The sequence below is a fragment of the Anser brachyrhynchus genome (assembly GCF_964034855.1).
Source record: "Anser brachyrhynchus genome assembly, chromosome: 2".
Taxonomy (NCBI): Eukaryota; Metazoa; Chordata; class Aves; order Anseriformes; family Anatidae; genus Anser; species Anser brachyrhynchus.
Genome location: NC_137695.1, coordinates 23,312,756 through 23,334,313, shown reverse-complemented (window position 1 = coordinate 23,334,313; position 21,558 = coordinate 23,312,756). Strand labels below are relative to the sequence as shown.

The 21,558-nt window shown below is 36.6% G+C and overlaps 2 protein-coding genes across 2 annotated transcripts in view; one reads left to right on the top strand and one right to left on the bottom strand.

Annotated features, from left to right (window-relative positions):
- Positions 1-5: 5 nt before the first annotated feature.
- SLC25A40 (solute carrier family 25 member 40) lies at positions 6-17,445 on the top strand. The gene is made up of 12 exons (XM_080582518.1): positions 6-99; positions 681-807; positions 1,135-1,253; positions 2,802-2,861; positions 4,086-4,192; positions 6,268-6,335; positions 7,557-7,681; positions 8,930-9,103; positions 12,499-12,608; positions 12,928-13,009; positions 15,188-15,262; positions 15,914-17,445. Exons 3-12 carry the CDS (start codon positions 1,160-1,162, stop codon positions 16,027-16,029), a joined length of 1,011 nt encoding a protein of 336 aa, XP_080438644.1. The 5' UTR covers positions 6-99; positions 681-807; positions 1,135-1,159; the 3' UTR covers positions 16,030-17,445.
- Positions 17,446-17,558: 113 nt separating this feature from the next.
- RUNDC3B (RUN domain containing 3B) overlaps positions 17,559-21,558 on the bottom strand; it is a 53,167-nt gene continuing 49,167 nt past the window's right edge. The window contains exon 11 of the mRNA XM_080582493.1: positions 17,559-20,015. Within this exon, the coding sequence (XP_080438619.1) occupies positions 19,870-20,015 (146 nt within the window). The 3' untranslated portion in view covers positions 17,559-19,869. The remainder of the gene's footprint in view (positions 20,016-21,558) is intronic.

Below are 21,558 nucleotides of genomic sequence, written 5' to 3'. Positions count from 1 at the left end.
AGCCGTGCTTCCCTCAGAGGTCCCAGCCCCACTCGCTCGTTTTGAAAGTGATCTTAAAATAAAACGAAAAGCACGTTGGAAAAGGCAACCGTCCCCAGGGTAGCACGTTTGCATCCGGGAGACAAGTCTTGTTACGCGCAGCTTAATCATCTCACCTTCCCTCTTAAACTTAGCGAAAGCAAAAAAAACATTACGTTCCTGTAGATCAAATAAAAAGCGTGGATCAGTGCAAACTAACAAAGTCACAAGCTAACAAAGTCACAACTGCACTTAGTGTGCATGCATTTCTAAAGATACTCCTCTATTTCTGATTTCATGTCCCGAAAATTGGTTTATTGTGTGGTTTTTGGGGTTGTTTTTATTATTTCTTTTTTTAATGATTTTATTTTCCTGTCCTGGCTAGTTACAGATTCTAATGATATATATATTATATAATTTTATATATGATAGATATAGAAATATATTTTTAGATCCCGTGTGTACATTTCAAAGGTGTGCAGCCGTACCTTGCCTATGCAGCTATGCATCAGGATTTGTCCAAGGAATTAACACTCAAAGGCAGCATTAATGCTCATTAATGCTAGATAGTCGCTGTTTATTGTATGAGCAGTTTGCCAGGAAGTCATCACCAGCGGGCTGCAGCTTGGATCACCAGGAGACCTCTCTGGATTTTCTCGCAGGAACAACAGAAGCAAGAGGAGGGCTAGACGAATTATTCTGCTGTGCTACAGCTAGTGGGCCACAGGTTGGGCATTTATCTGTCTGCAGATAGTTTACAAGATCCTAAACCCTTTGTTGCAGCAAGAGGTAATACATACTAACTATTTAATGTAGTTTACAAACAGTCTAAACATTGCCTTTCATGTAAAAATGTTTGGGAAGATTTACGATAATTTAGAAAACTTGGGTTGTATGAAAAGCATGGTGCAAATATTCTTGGAGATCCTTGTGTACAGGTAGAAAACTAATATTTAGGTTATTGCCGCTTATGTGCAATATATTAATGAAAATTAAAAATATTTTTTCCCTTGATTCTTCTGCAAGTTTTGAACAAAAATTAAAAATATTTTTTCCCTTGATTCTTCTGCAAGTTTTGAACAAAGTCTTGCAATATATTTTTCTGTTCCTTAACAGGTTTTTCTTCTCCAAGGATAAAGCCATGGCTGAAATGAGTAATGGTAACTTCAGTAAAACAACCAGTATTCAGCAAGCAATAGCTTCTTGTTGTGGAGCTATAATTACATCATTATTTGGTAAGGCTTATTAAGCTTGCCACAGAGAGAATCTTTGCAAAGTGATTACTCTTCAGTTCAATTCAGCAAGACATCTGCATATATGTGGTTTATAACCTTCTGCTAATATGTTCAATAAGGGTGGTTTTAGATAGTTTTCTCATAATTCTTTTGTATTTTAACAAACATGGTGGTTGACTGAAATCTTTCCTGTCCTTGATAATTGTTAACTATTTCTGAAAACGACAGTAATTTTAACTCTTTAATTCTATGTCTTTTGGTGTAGTAATTTATTGCCTGGTTTCTGAAAGAAACAAAGTAATAACAAAAATGGTTTTCCATACCTTCTGCTGTTTAAAAAAATAGATTTTAAATAAAGGTTTACTTTACAGTACAAAATGAATCCTGCAAGACGTGCCACTGTGAAAGGTCCTCTTCACGTTACCACTTCAGTAGTAAGATCAATTTATTTGCTGCGGTGTCCTACACTGTCAAAGCATTTTGTGGTTTGTTTGTTTGTTTTCCCTAAGCAGTTTTAAGGGTAGCTTTCTGATAGTCTTTCAAAATTCTGGATAATCTGGATTACCCCACCCCCCACCCCAAACCTTCCAGATTTTTTATGAAATAGGATTTTACCTAGGACCTTGTCAAATTTTTAGTCTTTTTATTCTGTCATTATACCATGTGTCCGGTGATGCTAAGCAAATAAAACACATGCTAGAGTATTTAACCCAGCCTCCAGCTGCTGCTTCATAAAGTTGTACATCCAGTGTTATATATGTCAACTGTATAGATATTTTTGATACCTTACAGACTCAGGTGGCACTAGCTGATTGTACATAGGTAGCCCTGAGTCAGTGTAATCAGGAGAGGCTGAAGAGTGGTCCAGCTGACAAGCCACTGCAGTGTTCAATATCTCTGCCTGTAAAAAAATTCAAGTTCTGGAGGGAAATCAATAAAATGTTCACTAAAGCTTCATTTCCTTTTCAATAGCTCTAAAGTTTTGGATCTTCTTTACACAGAGGAAAGAGAATCATGAATTTAATATTTTTCCTTTGAACATTACTATTAAAATCAGATTAACAAAAAAGAATAAACATATGAAAAGTGCTGTAATATTTTACTGTAAAAAATAAAAAGCTGTAATATTTTTTCCTACCATCACAGGACATACGGTATAATGACAATAAAATGCTTGAGGCCAAAACCTTATCTTACATGCCTTGTGGTATACCACTTACAGACCATTACCAGTAGAGCATAATAGCACAACTTTTAACACTTTCATACAAGATGACACAATAGTTTTTTGAAGAGCTTTTTGTATCTCTAACATTTGTTGTCAGTGCAACTGTTAGCAAATTAGAAAAGATTTATTTGGTCACTTGCAAACACAGGATATATATGTAGTTTTTGTTTGTTTGTTTGTTTGTGACTGATTACCTTGTAAAACAGTTGTTTTTTTGTTTTTTTGTTTTTTTTTTTTGTAGAAGAAGTTCATGATGAGACATTTGTAGCTTCTTTTCAGAGTATACAAGGTTTCTAAATGGCTCCTTTGTTTCATTTTAGTAACTCCTCTTCATGTTGTCAAAACTCGACTGCAAGCCCAAAGCAATCCATTCCCCAAAGGTAAATTAAAACGTGCTGTAATTGAGGACACACTTCAATCTTTGCTGTTACACCTACCTGATAATTATCAAAATGCTAAGCAGCAGAACGGCTTTATTTGTTTCCAATAGTTACATTTGTTTCTTCAGAGTCAGTGAGGGGAAAAAAAAAAAAAAAAAAACTCCACAATACTAAAATTGTTAAAGAAAAAATGTGCCACTGAAAGTGGCAAAACAGTGATAGTGGAAACTATCTCATAAATATATATCATTTAAAATAGGCTATATTTTCTCTCTTCCTCAGTATTCTCATTGTGGAAGAAATGTACAATTATTACTCAACTGAGAAAAAAAAAGCTATTACTAAATAACTAATATTTCATCAGAGGGCTAATATGATCATGATACTATAACAAAGTTCCTCTCCTCCAAAATCCAAAGAGATTTGAAAAAGAGTAGTGAATCATACCGAAGTCACTTGTCGCCTAGGTTCTTGATAGATTAATACATTGTGTACTCAAGGATACGCCAATGATTCCTACAATTTAATTGTAATTAATAAATGATATTAAAAAGGAAAGGAGATGACTTCTGTGGAAGTTCCATGTTGTATGTGGAGATGAATATTTGCAGTCACTCTTGACATAAACTGGGAAAAATACTTGTGTCTTCTATCCTGGTTCTTTAGTAAATTCTAAATTCTTCAAAAGTTCGAAAATGTGATGTGGGACTCAAAGTAGGTTTTGTAATGTCGATATAGTGTTTTATCAAACATTCAAAGGACACGATGTAGAAGAAACCAAAAACAAGTAGAGAGGATGATCTGGGACAAATACATTATTATGTAAGATTATCTATCTCCACCCATAACATGGATGCAGAGAATGCTTAATAAAAGATTTGAAAATCCGAAAGATATTTACATAGTTACATACAACAGTGCTATTCAGGATGCATGTCACTGTTGCTGCACAGCTGTTTTTAGCCTTCAACAGATGGTAGCATAACATAAACTTGTCTCCTTCAGCTAGTGAGGGCAGTTCCATTTAGTCTGGCACTCTGAGAAGTACCTTTGTTTTCTCCTTTCTTTTACCTAGTTCATTGACATTGACTTTCCAAAGTCATTTTATCCCTGTTTGTCTAACCAGAAATAAATCTATCTTGCTACTATATCTGTTTTGGAATTGCTGCTGAGTGAGAACAATCTCACAATTATTAACTGTATTCTTATACACCATTTCATTAGGAAAGTGTTTTGTATACTCCAATGGCCTTATGGATCATATATGTGTTTGTGAGAGCGGGGACATCAAAGGCTGGTATAGGAAAAATGGACATTTCAAAGGGACATTGGTAAGAACAATTCATATTTATATAAAATTGCACGTTGTAAACATTTTCTAAATGGCATAATGTAAATTTATTTATTTATTTATTTTAAGTTTTGGTAGAACCTTTTATCGTTTGAGAAGGTATTCATGCAGTTACGCTGTGTAGTTTAGATAATGATTAATGATACCTTCATGAAAATACAAATTCCGTTCATAAGACATATAAGAGAGCAGCTGCACAGCATTCCTCACATAGTACTCTCTCTGCGGTTTTATTTTCCCCACTTGAACTATATTGCTGGTAGTTGCTGATTGCAGGTACCGATTGTCTCTACCTGTTTATGTCTCTTCTGTCTGTAGACCTCCAAGTATGCTCTTGAAATGAACGAACGATGCAGATAGTTTTTTAAAGTTAAGTTCATGTGTCAGATTCTGGACCCAATGTAACTTGTAGGACTAGGACTTACCCAGACACCTGAAACAGAATTGATGTCAGAGATGTTGATTCTGAGTCATTAATCAACATTTTGTTTGACTATGCAATTAAATTACATGTGATCAAGGATTTTTCAGAATTAAATATTTGAGAAGAATGAAATGTTTGTGAAATGTCTCCTTGAATGGTTTTACAGTGTTAATTTTTTTTTAATTAATAACTTGCCTGAAGCTTTCAATTAACTTTACTGTATAATTTTTAGAAAACAGCTTAGTTTTCTCACTGACATTATTATATGCCCAGTTTTGCTGTGACAAAATAATTCATGAAGAATGACTGTCATGTCACTGGACTTCCTTTCATCAAAAATAAATAAATAAATAAATAAATAACAAGACCTGACCAATTGTGCAGTAAAAAAAAATGTTGTGGACATTGTCGTTTGCCAATGCTTGAACTATAAAAAAGTTCTGCTATATTTGCCCATGCAATTAATAAGGTACATAAATATGCTGTACAGGCACTGGATTTAGTTGCATTCTTTCTCCAATCTTCTATCTCTATCTTTCTGGATTGTATATTTGTTGATTTTCTGTTTATAATTTATTTATATTTCATTTATGATTTATTTGTATTTATTTATATACATTTTATATATTTATAATTATTTTTATATATTATATGTTAATATTTGTCATATGTTTGATACTAACTGATACAAAATAAACATAGAGAAAACAAGATACTAGTATGCCTTTTTCTGTCCTTTTTTTTTTTTTGTCTAAAATGTCTTTTTTGTCAAATTGTGTTAAGACCTTTGGGGTATCTCAAAGCTCCATTTTTTCAAGTCAGGCTTGATAAATTGTGTCTTGTAAATTGTAAATTGTTTTCACAATGCTCAGCTGATCTGTCCATCAAGGCTGTCTCCTCTAAAGCTCTTTGCCTTTTTCTTCCTTTGAGTTCAATTCATAGTCCTTTTGTGGCCTGTCAGCTCTGTATCTTCTGAGGCCTTGTAATAAGGACATACTGAGCATATTCTACTCCATCAAATCTCAGTTTCTTCCCCCAGAAAAGTTTAAGAATATTAGGTATCCTAATATTTGGAAGTTTGTCTTTTGAAGATGATTTCAATTGAATGTCCTTCAAAGTTCAGTGTTCCTCTGCTCTCAGTGGATTGGGAAATGTATGGGACAGCTGTGATAATAGTTGTAAGCTTCCAGATATATTGCATACAATATATATTTTAAAAATATTTTGTCACCTTGTCAGAGAAAGCAAGTGTTGAAGAATCAGGAAAAGTGAATTTCTATTCCATACCTAGAAATTTTGTTATTTATTTAAAAAATATTCTAGTTGACTGGTTTGGTGGAGTTTCCATATGTTGTTGCTGTGCTGTATTTGTTCTGAAAACAGCCTATTCACAGGGCTGTCAGTAACCAACAAAAACTTGCTGCTTTGGCCCTGTAAAATTTGAAGGAAGTTTGTAATTTCAAGCACAAATATTTCTGTTCACTTCAGTGGAACCATTTGTATAATTAAATTTGATGGCTAGCACAAGAAATTACAAAATTATGATCTTAGAATGATAAGCAATTTTAGAAATGTATTTTTAATAAAAGCTTTGCAGCTAATTATTATTGTTTGCCTGGTTATATTTTTAGGATGCATTTGTAAAAATTATTAAAATAGAAGGAATTAAATCACTGTGGAGTGGACTTCCACCAACACTGTAAGTTGAATTTTATTTTTTTTTTGGTAACAATTTATGGATTGTACTGTCAAAGTTTACTTCGTTTTTAGACAAATAAGTGATTTTAAGACTTCGGTAAACATTTGAAGACAGTATAATCTCCTCCAGTTCTTGAAATTTCTCCTGGAAACCTCTTTGATGTATTCCCAGTACTTAAACAGGGACATCAGTCTTTTCATTCTGCCTTTTAGAAGTGGTATCCTTACTGTAACCATCCCCTTGACAGCATTAGCGAATCACAGGATCGAACACGATTGTCAGAGAATGTTAGACTTTGATAGATATTTGTTAGCCTAGATTGTTACTGATGACCTGCAATGTGCAACACAGCTGTTTCCACAGACGCTCCAGTCTTGTACCTCATTACCCTTACTTACATTTTTTTTAAACACCTATCTTGAATCTTCTTCCAAAGAACTGTATTTTTTTTTTCTGTCCAACTTTGCCATGGAAAACACTTTTCTCTCTACAAGAGCAATTTACATATTTAAATATTATCAAGTCTCCACATGACCTTTTTAGGATAAACAGCCTCAATCTGTTTTGTGTTTTATAATTATATTAACCTGGTGCAGATTGTAACTAAGACCTCTATAATCATGTCCTGCTCCATGAGTGATCCAAGAAAGTGGTCAAATGCAACGTGTATTAAAATCGCATCTTGTAAGACACGTAAGTGTTACGTAACAGCCATCCTGTTCCAAGTCATAGAACCTAGTGGAACACATTGGCACACTTTTTATTAAATCATAAGTGTTGATTAAGATAGAGAAAATACTCTTCCACTTGTTAAATGAATAAAAATGTAAGGTTAGTGACTACCTCCACAAGGTTTGTTTGCTTCCTATTCAGATCTTTCTATTTCTTTCCTTTATTGGAACAGTTCTGAAGCTGACATGAAATAAATTTTGGCAGATAATCCACCATCATTTTACTTATTTTTTTCCTAATAATGTGAAAAACTAGAAAACTAGGAAGACTAGGAAATTTGTGAATTTGAAACTGTAAGCTAGAGGCAGTGAATCAAAGCTATGTGATTCTGATTCTGTGATTCTGTGAATTAATGCTTTTTCTTTATACATAACAGCTCACGGCTAAAATTTGATTTCTTCTTTTTTCAGCAAAATATCCACACAAGATGGTGGACTTTAAGCTCCTGCTTTCTTTGTACTAATTTAAATTCCTTCTTTTTTACTTTAGAATAATAGCACTTCCTACCACAGTTATCTATTTCACCTGCTATGACCAACTGAGTGAAGCTCTGAAGTCCAGACTAGGAAAGGATAATGACCACATTCCAATAGTTGCAGGTTCCTTAAGCAGATGTAAGTACCCATCTGTTTAAAGAAAAAAATGAAATAAAATACCTGTATGCTCTTTTCTCTTTCTCCTTCTCCTTCTCCTTCTCTTTCTTTTTCTTCTTTCCCTTTCCCTTGAGAAAATTAACTGTGGCTGTAAATAAGGGATAATATTACACAGAGCTGAGCATAGGAAAGAAGACTCCAATTTACCATATTTTTTTGGATAACATAGGACTCTCATATGGAATGGTGTGATTTATTTTTGCTATTATAGTTTCACAACATTTATAATCCATTCAAAATTTTACATCTTTGGATATTTTACCTAAGATGGTTTAATTTAAGACAGTTCTGTGGTGAATCTAATATCAAACATTTCTTTTCTATAGTGGAAGCTGCACAGGTAATTACAAGGAAAATGACAATTGGACTCGTACTGGTTTTATTTTTACTGAATTTGCTTTTATATTTTCTTACTTTCATTTATGCTTTTGTCCATCTATTGTAAAAGTAGCTTGGGTCTTTTTTGGCTTTCTTAGAAACCTCTGACAGTGCAGTTCCTCATTCTACTTGTGACAGCTGTGAGAGCGACTGGTAGAATAACAGCTGTTATGCTGTGGACCTTGACAGGCTTGGGCCTGTGCGAACCTCCTGAGGTTCAACAAGGCCAAGTGCAGGGTCCTGCACCTGGGAGAGGGCAATCCCAAGCACAAATACAGGCTGGGTGGAGAATTGATTGAGAGCAGCCCTGAGGAGAAGGACCTGGAGGTGTTGGTGGATGAGAAGCTCAACATGAGAAGAGAAAGCTCCAGGGAGACCTTACAATGGCCTGCCAGTACCTAAAGGGGGCCTACCGGAACAATGGGGAGGGACTCTTTGTCAGGGGGTGTACTGACAGGACAAGGAGTAATGGCTTTGAACTAAAAGAGGGTAGGCTTAGATTAAATATAAGGAAGAAATTCTTCACTCAGAGGGTGGTGAGGCACTGGCACAGGCTGCCCAGGGAAGCTGTGGATGCCCCATCCCTGGAGGTGCTCAAGGCCAGGCTGGATGGGGCTTTGGGCAACCTGGTCTGGTGGGAGGTGTCCCTGCCCATGGCAGGGGGTTGGAACTGGGTGATTTGTAATATTCCTTCCAACCCAAACCATTCCATGGTTCTATGATTCTATAAATCAAATATATAAAACAATGTGAAACCTGACTTTTTAATGAACAGGAAATGTTAATAGTAAATCTCAATTTTTAAACAGCCCACATTTCTCTCATTTTCAGTTGGTTCAGTTACTGTAGTGAGCCCCCTGGAGCTGATCAGAACTAGAATGCAGTATCGGAAGTTGTCCTACAAGCAATTGCACATGTGCATCAGCAGTAAAGTGGCTACAGATGGGTGGCTTTCCCTGTGGAGAGGCTGGAGTTCTACTGTTCTCAGAGATGTGCCTTTCTCAGGTGGGGTTTATTTCAGGTGCAACATTGTGTTATGTAAGACATGTCTATTCATGATTACTTTAAGACTTTTTCTATTTTTTTTATGTAGTTTTAATGGCTATCTTTAAGAAGGACTGAGATTTACGTGTTATCATTTTAGTGTTTTTTCTATTTTTTTGTGTGTGTGTGTGTTTGTGAATGCCAGATAGGGTTCTTTGTTACTTTCCTTTTATCTATTTTCAGACTCTTTCTTCTCATCTTTAGCTTATGTAATGACCATTTTTGAAGACTTTCAGTAGGATTTTTTTTCTGTTGTAGGTATAGTAGCTATTTCCTTATAGAGGGACATGCTGCATATATGTGTTCTGATCCTTGATCCTGAAAACACGTACAAATACAGGGTGACACACTAGTGTATTCAGACATTTTTGTTACCAAGATGAATTAGTTCGTATAACTGCTCCAAAACAAGATGAAACTAGAGCACAACTTGTTAGCGAAGCTTCAAAGCTGAAAGTCTAAAAGAAAAAGTCTGATCCAGAGCATAGCTAGCCTTAAGCTATTCTTTAAGATAACTGGAACAGGGGAGATGGTGGTTTCTCCCATTTTGTTAAAGCTCTGCTGTCTCCGGACCTACAGAGGTAACTGGACAAGACTGCTTAAGGACAGTGTTCCCAGTTGTTAATGACAGTAGTGAGAACCCTTCCCTGTCAGAACACTTGTGGATCATCAAGCATCAATTGTTTTTGAAGCAATTTCTGTCCCTTGGATAGTATCAGGAATAACAGCTTTGAACACCTTGTGTCGGCCCCAAAAAACTCTTCAAACCCATTTTTGGAGGCAGAAAACCCTTGAAAGGTTTGTCCTGATATCTTTGTTCTCTTTTGTTCTCTTATCTCATTCGTAAAATAATCTGATGTCTAATTTAATTGGAGCTTCTAAACAGTCTGGTGGAGCACTCCTTGGTTTGAACTCTTATGGGATTAGAGTACATTTAGATGCAGACCTCATGGAAAATTTTAGATTGGCTGTGAACAAAGTAACTACATGATGAGTGGGGGTGATTTGGATATTTAGTTAAAAAGGACACTTAACTTAGCTCTGTTAACTAATTTAACTGCTATTTCAGCTGTTTTGTTTTCAGAATGAATAATACCCTGTTTTCTTTTGCTTTGCGACCTGTAGGAGTTTGAAAAATGAGCTTAGACTTCATTTCCTGCTAAAGGATGGTGGTCCCTGTTGGGACTTAATTTAACCTTTTGTCATAGGGAAGGCTTCTGAACCTATGGCAACATGCTTTCTCTAAGGCTTAGATAACAGAATTCAGAATGCATCTGAGGCTTTTGCCTAAAGGGCTTCCTGTTCAATATTTATTTGTAATTTACTTGTTTTCCCTGTCTGCCAAGTGCATCATTCCTTTAGGCTCTTCTGCTAAGCTTCAGAAGGGAACTCTAAAATCCTTCATCTAACTCCTGTTGTCTGAATTCAAGTAGAAACTCTTGTTCTCTTACTGATTTTTGTCTGTATCAGCGTGGCAGGAGCCAGTCATCTTTCCCTTTACTACTTTTAACAGAATGGAAAGAGCAGTACGGTGGGGTGTGTGCGTTCTTTACTCTCTCCGGATTCTTACATCCATGCCTGCTGTCCTTCCAGCACTCCAAAACCTCTCCACTGATTTTAAGTCAATCTCCATGCTGCTTTGGCATTCACTTAAAGCCAGCAGGCACTTGTCTGTGCCCAATCCTACGTAGGTTCTAGCGGGATGCTGGAGAGGCAGAGGCACATGTTAACATGCAGCTACTGCCTTATAGGTTAAGGATTATCATTAAAGAGCCAGGAATGAGCAAGCAAGTGCATGAGGGAAGGAAGATGGATTTTGTTTTAACGCCAAAATTAAATGCCACAAAACTCTGATGATATAAAACTATGCATGTTTAATGATTAATGCCATTTCAAAATATATTTTCTAATCTTTTCTTCTTATAAGTACTCTCTATGCAGTTAAAATATGTCCCCTTACTACTTTCAGTCATAGCACTTTGAGTGATATACCAACAGCATGATGGCTTCTCGTGTTTTTACAGCACATTCTGTGCCTTTGCTGCAGTTTGCTCAAATTAGCTTTTTCAAGAGGAATTAAAGCCAGTGTAACAATTTGTATTAAGAAAGCAGCTGCTTTGTGAAAACACTCAGGTAGCACAGAATGACCATACCAACAGCACAGCGTAATTAGAACCCCACTGTGTTACTAGCCCAAGTGTGGATGATATGCTCCAAGAAGGTTCCCGGGACAGCTAGCTGACTAAATAAAACTTAAGCTGTGAATGTCCATAAGCACAAGAATTGGGTTAACAATAATAGTTGAATGACTTCTTTAAGCAGTGTTGCAGAGAACATAAACGTGAAGTGTATGTAGGGAAGGGAATCTTGCAGGTGCTCAAAGTTTTGGATTTTCACAATTTATACTAAATTAGGATTACATACATTTCACTAGCAGGTTTTCCTCAAACCCTTCTGAGATACCACTTACATCTACTTCTGCAAAACTTTAGAGACTTGTGGTTTCCACAGCAAGAAAACACTTTGATATTTCTCTGCTGCCACCACCTACAGAACTCGGTGCTGAACAAGGCACAGCCATCTTTCATCTGCAACTGTCATTTGTAGCATTTATTTAACCAACTGCCACAAGGAATCACTCTAGTTCAGCTCAGTAGCATCTGCATTCTAACTAAAACTCATCAAAGTAGAAAGAGTGCAGTTTATTTCAGCAGAACAGAAACAGATGTTATTCCTAGAAGTTACTCCTCAGAATGCCTCTGTGAGGACTTTCAAAGACAAGCCTCCCCTTAGTGATTCCAGAGAGCAAAATCACATTTCCTGCTTGTGCCAGAATGAAATGCTATACTCTGTGTCTCAAGACTATGAGACAGCCGTGAGGAACCTTTCATTTTGTATGAAACACATTTTTGTAGAATTAGTGAGAGCTATGAAATGTGTAAAATATCCCTGAATACATAGGAAATAATCAGAAACTTACTTGTCGATTCATATTAAATCACATTTACAAAAAAATGTTATGAGTTTTGCAGTGCTTGTGTTGGATTGTATTAAGGTAGGAGTTACTTTATGGGAATGACAAAATGATTAAGGTAATTCGAATCATATGAAGAAATTTGGAATATGTGTATATTCCAAAGGGAATTCAATAAGGGGAGCTGGGTGGGCTATCAATGGATAGTAACAGAGAACACTTTTAGTTTGTTTTCAGCTTTTGTTTCTCTTTGCCCCTGTTGTCACAGTAGAATTTTTGCATCTTCGGTTGATACAAGAATTGTACTGAATTTCTGTGTTTGAGATCCCAATGTGTTGTAATGCAAGGTTTGTTTGTTTGTTCATTTGTTTTATAACCATAGCAATGTACTGGTATAATTATGAACGCTTCAAGAAGATGATGTGCAAGAATCTTGGTGCACACGAACCAACATTTTTTATTGCTTTTACTTTCGGGGCAGCATCTGGCTCTGTAAGTATGTCTTTCTGTTTCTAGTTCTACTCTTATTATTGTTGCTGATAAGCTATTTATAGTTGGTATGGTTTTGCATGGTTCTCTCAGACACTATGTTTGTTTCAGTATGCATCTATTTTAAACACACATGGCCTGGCATTCAAGCTGATTAAGTATATCTGAATAATTTACAGTGTTCTGGGATACAAGACTTCAATAATAGCAGGTTCTTGGAATAACAAATCTAGTTTTAACTTGTGTACAGTTTAATGTAATTTTAATTAGTTTTTAATTGCTGCTGCTATAACATTAAAACTATAATTTTTTTTCTTAATAGATTGCAGCTGTCATAACTCTGCCATTTGATGTAGTGAAAACACATAGGCAGACTGAACTTTGGGAGAGTGAGACCTTAAAAAGTAAGGTGCTGCTAATTACATTGTTACACAGCTGTTTTAAACTGTCTTCCAACCATGTTTCTTGTTGAACACCCATATTTCTCTTTAGTTCAAATTACTCAGCAATTTCCGTAGAACTGTATAATAATAATACTTGTGTTCAATACATTCAATGAAGCTGGTTCTCTTAGCAATGGTAAAGAAGAAAAAAATAAAACATAATGTTTGGGTGTATGGACTTTTGATAGGAATTTTAAATAATTCTTTTCTAAAATTTATCTAGAAATCTATTACTAGGCCTTTTTTCTTTTCCAAATTGGAACACCTTATCAGATAATCTTTATCTCCTAGGATAAACACAATGGCTTATTAATGACAGAGAGTAGGGAAAAGGTGTGAGTAGAGTACAATGTATGTAAATATGGTGGTATAAAATACAAACACAAAAATCTATTTTTTTTATTATAGTTAGGCAGACTAATTGCAAATTTATATACATTTATTTATAAATAGGGAAAATTTTCATTTTTTAAAATAACATTCATATCATCAGTGCTCTATCAAAAAAGAGTTTTGAGTAGATTAAAATAATTGAAAAAATATTTTCAGATTCATTACCAGTCAGTGATAGAAAATAAAAATAGTACTGTAACTCTTATGAGTGGTATATTCACAATATTCTTCTTTAGTTAAGCTACAGAGAGCAAGTTCTCTGCTCAGGTTCTGTATTTTTTACCTTCTTTTTGTGTGATTTCAAATAAATTATTTTTGAGGGCATTTTAGTGACTACTCCAACAGCTTTAAAGGATTTTTTTAATGTGTTTAGTAGAGCACCACTACATTTTCTAGCAATTCAAGTCGTATCTAAATTATTTTTTTTTCCATTGTTTGGGGCCTGAAACAGAGAGGACCTTCCAATAATGTGAAAATATATTAGGTTGTGGCTTTAAGATTAAATAACCTTAAGTAGACTGAGTAACCAAACATTAGTTTCTGCTTAGAAACTATTTTAAATGCCCTAGTTCAGAAAGATGTCATGAAAACTTAATGTTCACATTTTAGCATAAGGTTTCATTCTCTTGGGTAATTCTTTTTTTTTCTGGTGTACCTGTTGAAAGACATATGTTTCTTTCGCAGAACTGTCAAAGACCAATAAATAAATAAAAATTGTTACTGTGTTTCAGTTTTTTCCTTGTGCTGATGAACGTAAGAATTCATTGGTAATACCACTTTGAATCACAGGTAGCTGCCAAATACTTATTAGGCCGATATTAACTAGATATGTTTTAAATTTCAGTGTGGTTAGCTATAATTTGTACTAGTTAAGTTCTTTCCAAATCCAGTTGTTAGAGTTGGATGCTGACTACATATCGTTATCTACATATTGTTTCTTTATGGCCGCAAAAACATTTTGCAGCATTCTATGAAACCATTTTAGCTTTCATCTAGGGAAAAAAAAAGAAAGAAAGAAAGAAAACTTCATATTACAGATCAATGAAAACAGCATGTGCACAGTGAAATAGCACAAAAAATCCCCCCGTTTAAAACAGTTGCATATGTCTACAGTGCAGTGGTATTGCTGCAGTCAGGTTCCTTGGTATCTGGATTAGCTCTACAAGGCCACTGCAATCCACCTCTTATAGACCTATACTTGCTTAAACTCAAATAAAATTTTGTTGAGATTTTATTTTTGTAAACTTAGATGTAAAACGTAGTGTGCTAGGCTTAATTATTATACTCATTCTTAGGATTTATTCTTATTACATTAATTCTCAAAACTTACCTTTAGATTCAGTTTACCATAAAAGGTAAACTGTTTAAATACCATATTTAAAAATCTGGAGGACAATGCTCTTTTAGCTGCATGTATAAAGGGACATGGAGAGGGACTGGCTCATGTGAAACCTAGGTGACTTTTCTCAGTACTGCCCGTTACTCTAGAAAGGGATATTGTCTCTGTTTGTATATTTTACCCTAGGCATTAGTACATTTTTTTTTCCTTGTCATGCTATTTGAACTTGAATATTATAGGAATTATTATACTGTATGAATTTAAGATCCTTTATAAATAGTATGGATAAAATTAACATAAGATAAATTAAACCTAATCACTACATCTGTATTGTCTGATTTTTAAAAATATTTTTCTGTTGGATTCTATGTGTTATTTAATTTGTTGTTTTGTTGTACTACGTTGAGTTCCACAGAGTGCATCAACCTGGGCAGTTATGAGGAAAATTGTCGCTAAAAATGGGATTGCTGGATTACTTGCCGGTAAAAACTTTTGACATCTTTCTAAAAAAAATAAAAAAAGAACAGACTAGAGAGATATCATTTTAATTAACAAGTCATTGTTAGATGCTAACATGCACAAAATATATGATGTTTCCTTCTCTGTGAACGCTATCAGTTATGGAATAGATTGTGTACATAAAGCAACAGACATGCATACCCACGGAGAGAATTTTGTGCCCGTCTTCCCCCATTTCAGGATGCAGGACTTCTTGAACCTCTTCTCCTCCCATCTGAGAGGTCACTAGCCTCTGCTTGCCCCATGCGAGCAGCAAGTTTGCACTGCTGCTTGCGGGAGGGCGCAGAGTCTGCCCCAGTCACCTCTTCTGTGCAAGAGCAAACCAGGCCTGCACGTCAGGCTGCTCCACCTCTGTGGGGAGACAGAAGGGGCAGAGACAGGATGCACCTGAGCCACCTGAGTCAGGCAGGCCACCCAGGATGGCAGAGGTGAGGGCGGAGTATTCTGACAGTGGTAATGCCTCTGTCAGTAATGTTGGTGTGTTGAGGAAAGCAGACACACAGAATCCCAGTTCTACAGGGCTATACTCTGGAATCAATACATTATGACCACTAAATGGTACTAGTGATCGAGTCTGAAAACAAATGAGAATGAATACTTTCTTTTCTGGGCAGGTATTGTTCCACGGCTGTTTAAAGTTGCTCCTGCCTGTGCCGTAATGATCAGCACATATGAATACGGGAAGTCTTTCTTTAGTCATTTAAATGAAAAATCAGACCAACATCCTTAATTCTCCATCCAACTGTGAGAAGTCAAAACATATGGCAAAACTTCTGCCAGATCTGAATCGGTCAAGGCATCTTTCTGCCACTACATTTGGTACCTAAATGCAACTTCATTTTTTAACTGTTTAACAAGGGATGAGTTCACTCCCTCCCTCCCCCCCTTAAGACTAAGAAAAATACATGATCTGGAAACTGTCATTGAAAATGCTATGACTTCTTTTGCACTAGAGAGAAGAAAAGAGAGGTGTTTCGACAGTTCCTCAGTGATGGTTAAAAGGGGAAAAAATAATCCTGGCCAGAATAATGAAGAGTAACAACTGCCACTGCTAATTTTCAATCTGATTAAATATTTTGCTGGATACTTAAAACAATGTTTAGAAAATATTTAGGCCTCTATTGTATGAGTTGGTTATCCTGCCATAAGATGGTCGATACAGAATGAATTCAATAAATGCTCACTTATTCTTGGTTAATACATGTTTAATTTTGTGTATGTTTATTTGAAGCTCTGTATTTTGTGTAAATGCATACTTTGGAGTCTTCTCAGATTCATTTAAAACAGAAAATGCTTTAGGTCAAATTGGAAAAAAATACACGGTGCCTATTAAAAACCCAGAGAGCATGGTGAATATGCTGACAGGTGCTGCATTGGCCTCTTAGTTTAAGATGATATTCTTAGTGTGTGCACATACTAGGAAACTGAAGCACACGCAGGCACTGAAGCCAGGTGCCTGCACAGGTGTTTGGGAGGAATGCTCCCTCACATGTTTGCGACCCATGACAGCTTGCTTATTTCACAAAGCTTTAAGACAGAGGCAGGCTCCATTCCCCCATATGCCATTTGCCTGGGGTCACCTGGTTTTGAAGACCAAGTTTGCTGGTATAAACACAGGTGGTTCCATGCCTGTTTGACTCAAGTGTGTATCCACCTGAAGGCAGGGACACATTTAGTTTACTACTACAGCAGGCAAGGGCTCTGGCTAAGGTGCATAGCACACACAGCGTGTGAAATGTTGCATCTCTTTTGCGAGTAAGCACTTACGGAATCAAAACTTCCTGCCTCCTCCACGCCCCCCTCCCTTCTTTCAATAGAAGTGCTTGATATTTATTTTATTTACTTTTTGCATATTTCTATGTGCTTTACCCAAGAAATGGATGTCAGTCGTACTCTGTTATGAAGAAGGTATCCCAGGGTGTGTTTGGCCTTCATGAAAATTCAGCACGCACTGAAAAATGCTTGAGTAGTAAAGACATTAGGTACAAAGTTTACAGCATATGATGCAGGCAAGAGGTACTGCCCTAGGAGATATTTTACACTGTTCCCCCCTTGTGATTTCTAAAGTACTTTTAGGCCTTCTTTTGAGTTTCTAGTAGAAGAGAAAGGAAGCAGTAACAGCAGATTTTGGACCACAGAGTGAAATACAGCAACCAAGTCTCTCTGTTTTCCAAGAAGAGAATTTGCTGCAAGCCCACTAGTACTGTAATTTGCCAACAGTCTTCTTTTTTTTGATTAAAACAGAGACAAAAACTAGTAATTAGCGATGATACAAAATGTTTAATTTACATGCAACATTTATGGAACGTCAAGGCAACAAAACATACAGTTTTGGCATTTTTTCTTTTTTTTTTTTCTTTTTCTGAAAAATGATTCATGTTTAGAACTGAGAAAGACACACACAACTGATTTCCCATGCACAAAGCGACACCCAGAAACTCACAGTGGTGTCAGACTACATAAAAGACTTCAGTTAAATGACACATGAATTTCACACCAGTAGCTCCAAGAAAAGAGCCATCAGCTAACATGACTAAAGATCATGATAATAGCCCCCTCCAAAATACTGATGAAGTGGGAGAAGTGTTTAACAGCAAACAAGACTGATTAAATCACTACACCTTGATGTAGGATGTTAACTTGTGGAATCCACATTCCCTCATTGTATTTGTAATAAAAATGCAACTCTAACTTACAAATTAGTATTTAATGTTACTTGACTGCCATGAGAGAACATGTACTTAATGTAATAACCAAAGAACCGTTACATGAAGTAATATACATTCTGACAGTGTATGAAAGGACTTAATAGAGTTTATTACAGAGAAATTAACTGAGTGGGTTCACGAGGGCTTGAAAGACAAGGCCTGTGGAATTTGCTAAGCTGCTTTAAACTTTTCCATTAAAATGGCCTCTGTATTCATTTACCCTGTCATGGATGCAGTAACCTCCAGCACCGTGGACTAGAGTTGAGACGAAGCATCTTGAACCTCATGCAGCTAAATACAACAGTGCCTTGAGCTCCAGACAGATGAAGCCCCACACTTACAGAGGCTGTATGTTTCCTGCAGTTTTGGTAAAGGTAAGAATGAATTCTCTCTTTCAAGCCCACTCAAAGATGACCAGACCATTGTAGTAGTGCCAAGGTACCATTACAAGAGGCAAATCAACTAAAACCATACAGAGTGTAGTGACATACTGTAAACATCCGAGAGTAAGCAATTAAAAATCTGTCTTGTATTGCAGCTACTCATGTAAACAATTTATGAAACTTCTTTGGCACAAAAAAAGCATTTTCCCTAGCACTTATAAATACAACATACTTACATGCACTTAAGTTTCTTTTAAAAAGTTACTAATCATATTGAGAAGCATTACCTTGATTAGCAAAATTCTTAGATAAAGGATCCATTATATCTTACAAAGAATTAAGAATATAGTTTGCAATTCAAAAATTAATTTGCAAACTTCAAAACCGTAGGGTAATCTGGAAAGTTAGTTTCACTTAAAAAAATGTTGCAGGCTTTTTGTATCTGTAATTTAAATAAATGGCAAATAATTTGAGAAAACTGACTTAAATAAGATTTGCTGTATTACCTAATCAAGGAAAATACCTATTGCACTACTACAGGAATGAGAAAAACCTTTAACATGAGAATACCATCACATTGTCTTTGTTTCCCCTTTTTCACTCTCCTTGGGATCTTGCCAATAAATGTACAATCCAAATTTCCCAAGGTGCTAACCCCACCATCCTTAGTCCCTCTCTTTCTAGCAAGGCCAGTAAGCCAAAAAATTCCTCACAGAGTATTATTTGTAAGCCAGGTCACTCAAAAGCTTGAAATTTAGTGAGTTTCCTCAATATTTACAAATTACTAAGTATGACTGATTTAGATGATCAACTTGTATTTGTTATTCTCATGCAACTTTAAGAATTACTAGGAGTGTTTCAGTGTGATTCTTCAGTGCGATTCAGACATCTTGTAAGTGCCATGATGCTAATAAGAATGCAAAATCTAACATTGAATCAACTTGAGAAGAGCTCTTGATAGGTTAAATACGCTATTTGAGGTCCTATGCAACATACACAGATGAAAAGATGGATTTTTAAGTAAAATATTTATTTGCCTACAAAGACTGGCATTAAGGATTCCCTGTGTTTTCTGCAAGAATTGATATTTAAAGCACTGCAGAGAAGCACTATGGCTATAGTAGGGCCAGGCTGTTAACCACTGCAAGGAGAAACAAAGGTCATGGCAGTTAAGTAGGGGACTGATTTCCAACTGCTTCATTTTAAAAATCAGCCAGAAGTATCAGAGTATATGCTCTGTACCTGACCAGGAGTTTTAAATAATTCAAGACTAAAGCAGAAAATCTGAAAGAGTCCTCTGGCAGAAAAAAAAAACTTGAATGAAAACTTAAGAGAATTTGTGAATTAAACCGGTAACTGTGAAAAAAAATAAATAAAGCAGCTTATTTTTAACTTAGAACTAGCAGTCTCATTGCAAGTCATATTATAGAACATAAACCAAATGCATATAACACAAAGCTCTTCCTGTTCGTGTGCATCTCAAGACGGTGTTAAGCCTGGACTTGTCATCTCTGTTGTGGGACTTGCAAGATATTCACTTGATTTCAGACTTGTTAGAGATTTGTAGCTTGCTACTGAAGTAAGAGAGCCACAAAGACCAAGCAACGATGGAGTGTCCTCCTTCCCTGTTAGGAAAAACAAGGATTAAGTGAATCATTACAGCACAAGATGACCTGACCACAAACAAAGAGGGAACAGGGAAAAAAAAAAAAAAAAGAAAAGACAACTTTCATCTAGACTATTACATGTTTCTGCTTTAGCACATGCATTCATCACAAATGCAGTTATGGAAGAGATGTTATTTATACCTTCCCTATCCATGCGAAACAGAGATTTGCATTACAGGCTGGGCTGGTCAGTCTACATGGTGAATAGAAATTACTAATTCAAGCATTGGCTTTAATTGAGTACATTATAAATGGAAATGATATTACTAATATGGTATTAGTACCAGAGATCTAATTTTGAATCCCTGGAAAGGAGTAGAATTATCTGGAACCAGAATGTAGTTCTTTCACAAAACAAAATGTTTTTGTTCCTGGTAATTTGATGTGCATTACACTCCTGACACTGGAAAAAGCCCTGCAGTGTAAGAGTGGCAGTGCAAGCATCTACCCTGTCATCCAAACACACTTGACAGTAAACAAGAAACATGCTTAAAGGTATAAGTGTGTATCAGACAATTCCTTCCTTCTCAGAATAGCCATTTAAGTTATAATTGAATTTATTAGATGAGCTGGCACAAAATAAAGAAATTGATTATCAATATCTCCATATTTCATCTTCCTGTCTCACCTGCAGAATAAAATAAATCATCTTAAACTTGAGTTTAAAAGCAAGCAGCTTAAAAAGGTCACAAGCATAAGATTTTACTAACAGGCCAGTCCACCAGTATAAAGTAACATTTCTTAAAATTGTACCTCCTTTTACTGACAGAAGAGCTTTATTTTTGTCAGGAAGGATGCAAGGAAAAAACAAACAAAAAAAAGCAACCCTTCCATCAAAAAATGAATTATGGAAAAAATAAATGACATGTTATACAGGGGTTCACGAGGTAAGGTTTGGTAGCAGGGGCAGCCTCTGTGAGTACAGTCCAGAAGATGCCCCGTGTCAGAAAAGGGCCAGTTTCAGATGGCTCCAAAGGGACCCACTGCTGGCCAGAGCTGAGCCATGAGCGATGCTTCTTGGGCCTTCGGGAGAGCAGATTTAAGGAAGGGGAAAAACAAACATACAAAAAAACCTGATGACATGATAGCAGCTGGGAGAGAGGAGCGAGACCCAGCCCTGCAGCCCCCAGGTCAGTGCAGCAGGAGGGCAGGAGGTGCTCCAGGCACGCAGCACAAGTTCCCCTGCGGCCTGTGGAGAGGCCCCTGGCGGAGCAGGCTGTCCCCCTGCAGCCCATGGGTCCCACACGGAGCAGATCTCCACGCTGCAGCCCGTGGAGGAGCCCCGGGTGGAGCAGGTGGATGTGGCCTGGAGGAGGCTGCGGCCCATGGAGAGCCCCCGCAGGAGCAGGCCCCGGGCCGGAGCTGCAGCCCGTGGAGAGGAGCCCACGCAGGAGCAGGGGGTCTGGGGGGAGCTGCCGCCTGTGGGGGACCCGTGCTGGAGCAGTTTGCTCCTGGGGGATGGATGGACCCCGTGGTATGGAGCCATGTGAGAGCAGTGCTT

What these genes read in the sequence shown, in the direction of transcription:
- SLC25A40 (XM_080582518.1), top strand. Translation starts at nt 1,160, where the DNA reads ATGGCTGAAATGAGTAATGGTAACTTCAGTAAAACAACCAGTATTCAG. An exon ending in AAGCAATCCATTCCCCAAAG is followed by an intron (nt 2,862 to 4,085) that starts GTAAATTAAAAC and finishes CCATTTCATTAG; the next exon opens with GAAAGTGTTTTGTATACTCC. An exon ending in TCGGGGCAGCATCTGGCTCT is followed by an intron (nt 12,609 to 12,927) that starts GTAAGTATGTCT and finishes TTTTCTTAATAG; the next exon opens with ATTGCAGCTGTCATAACTCT.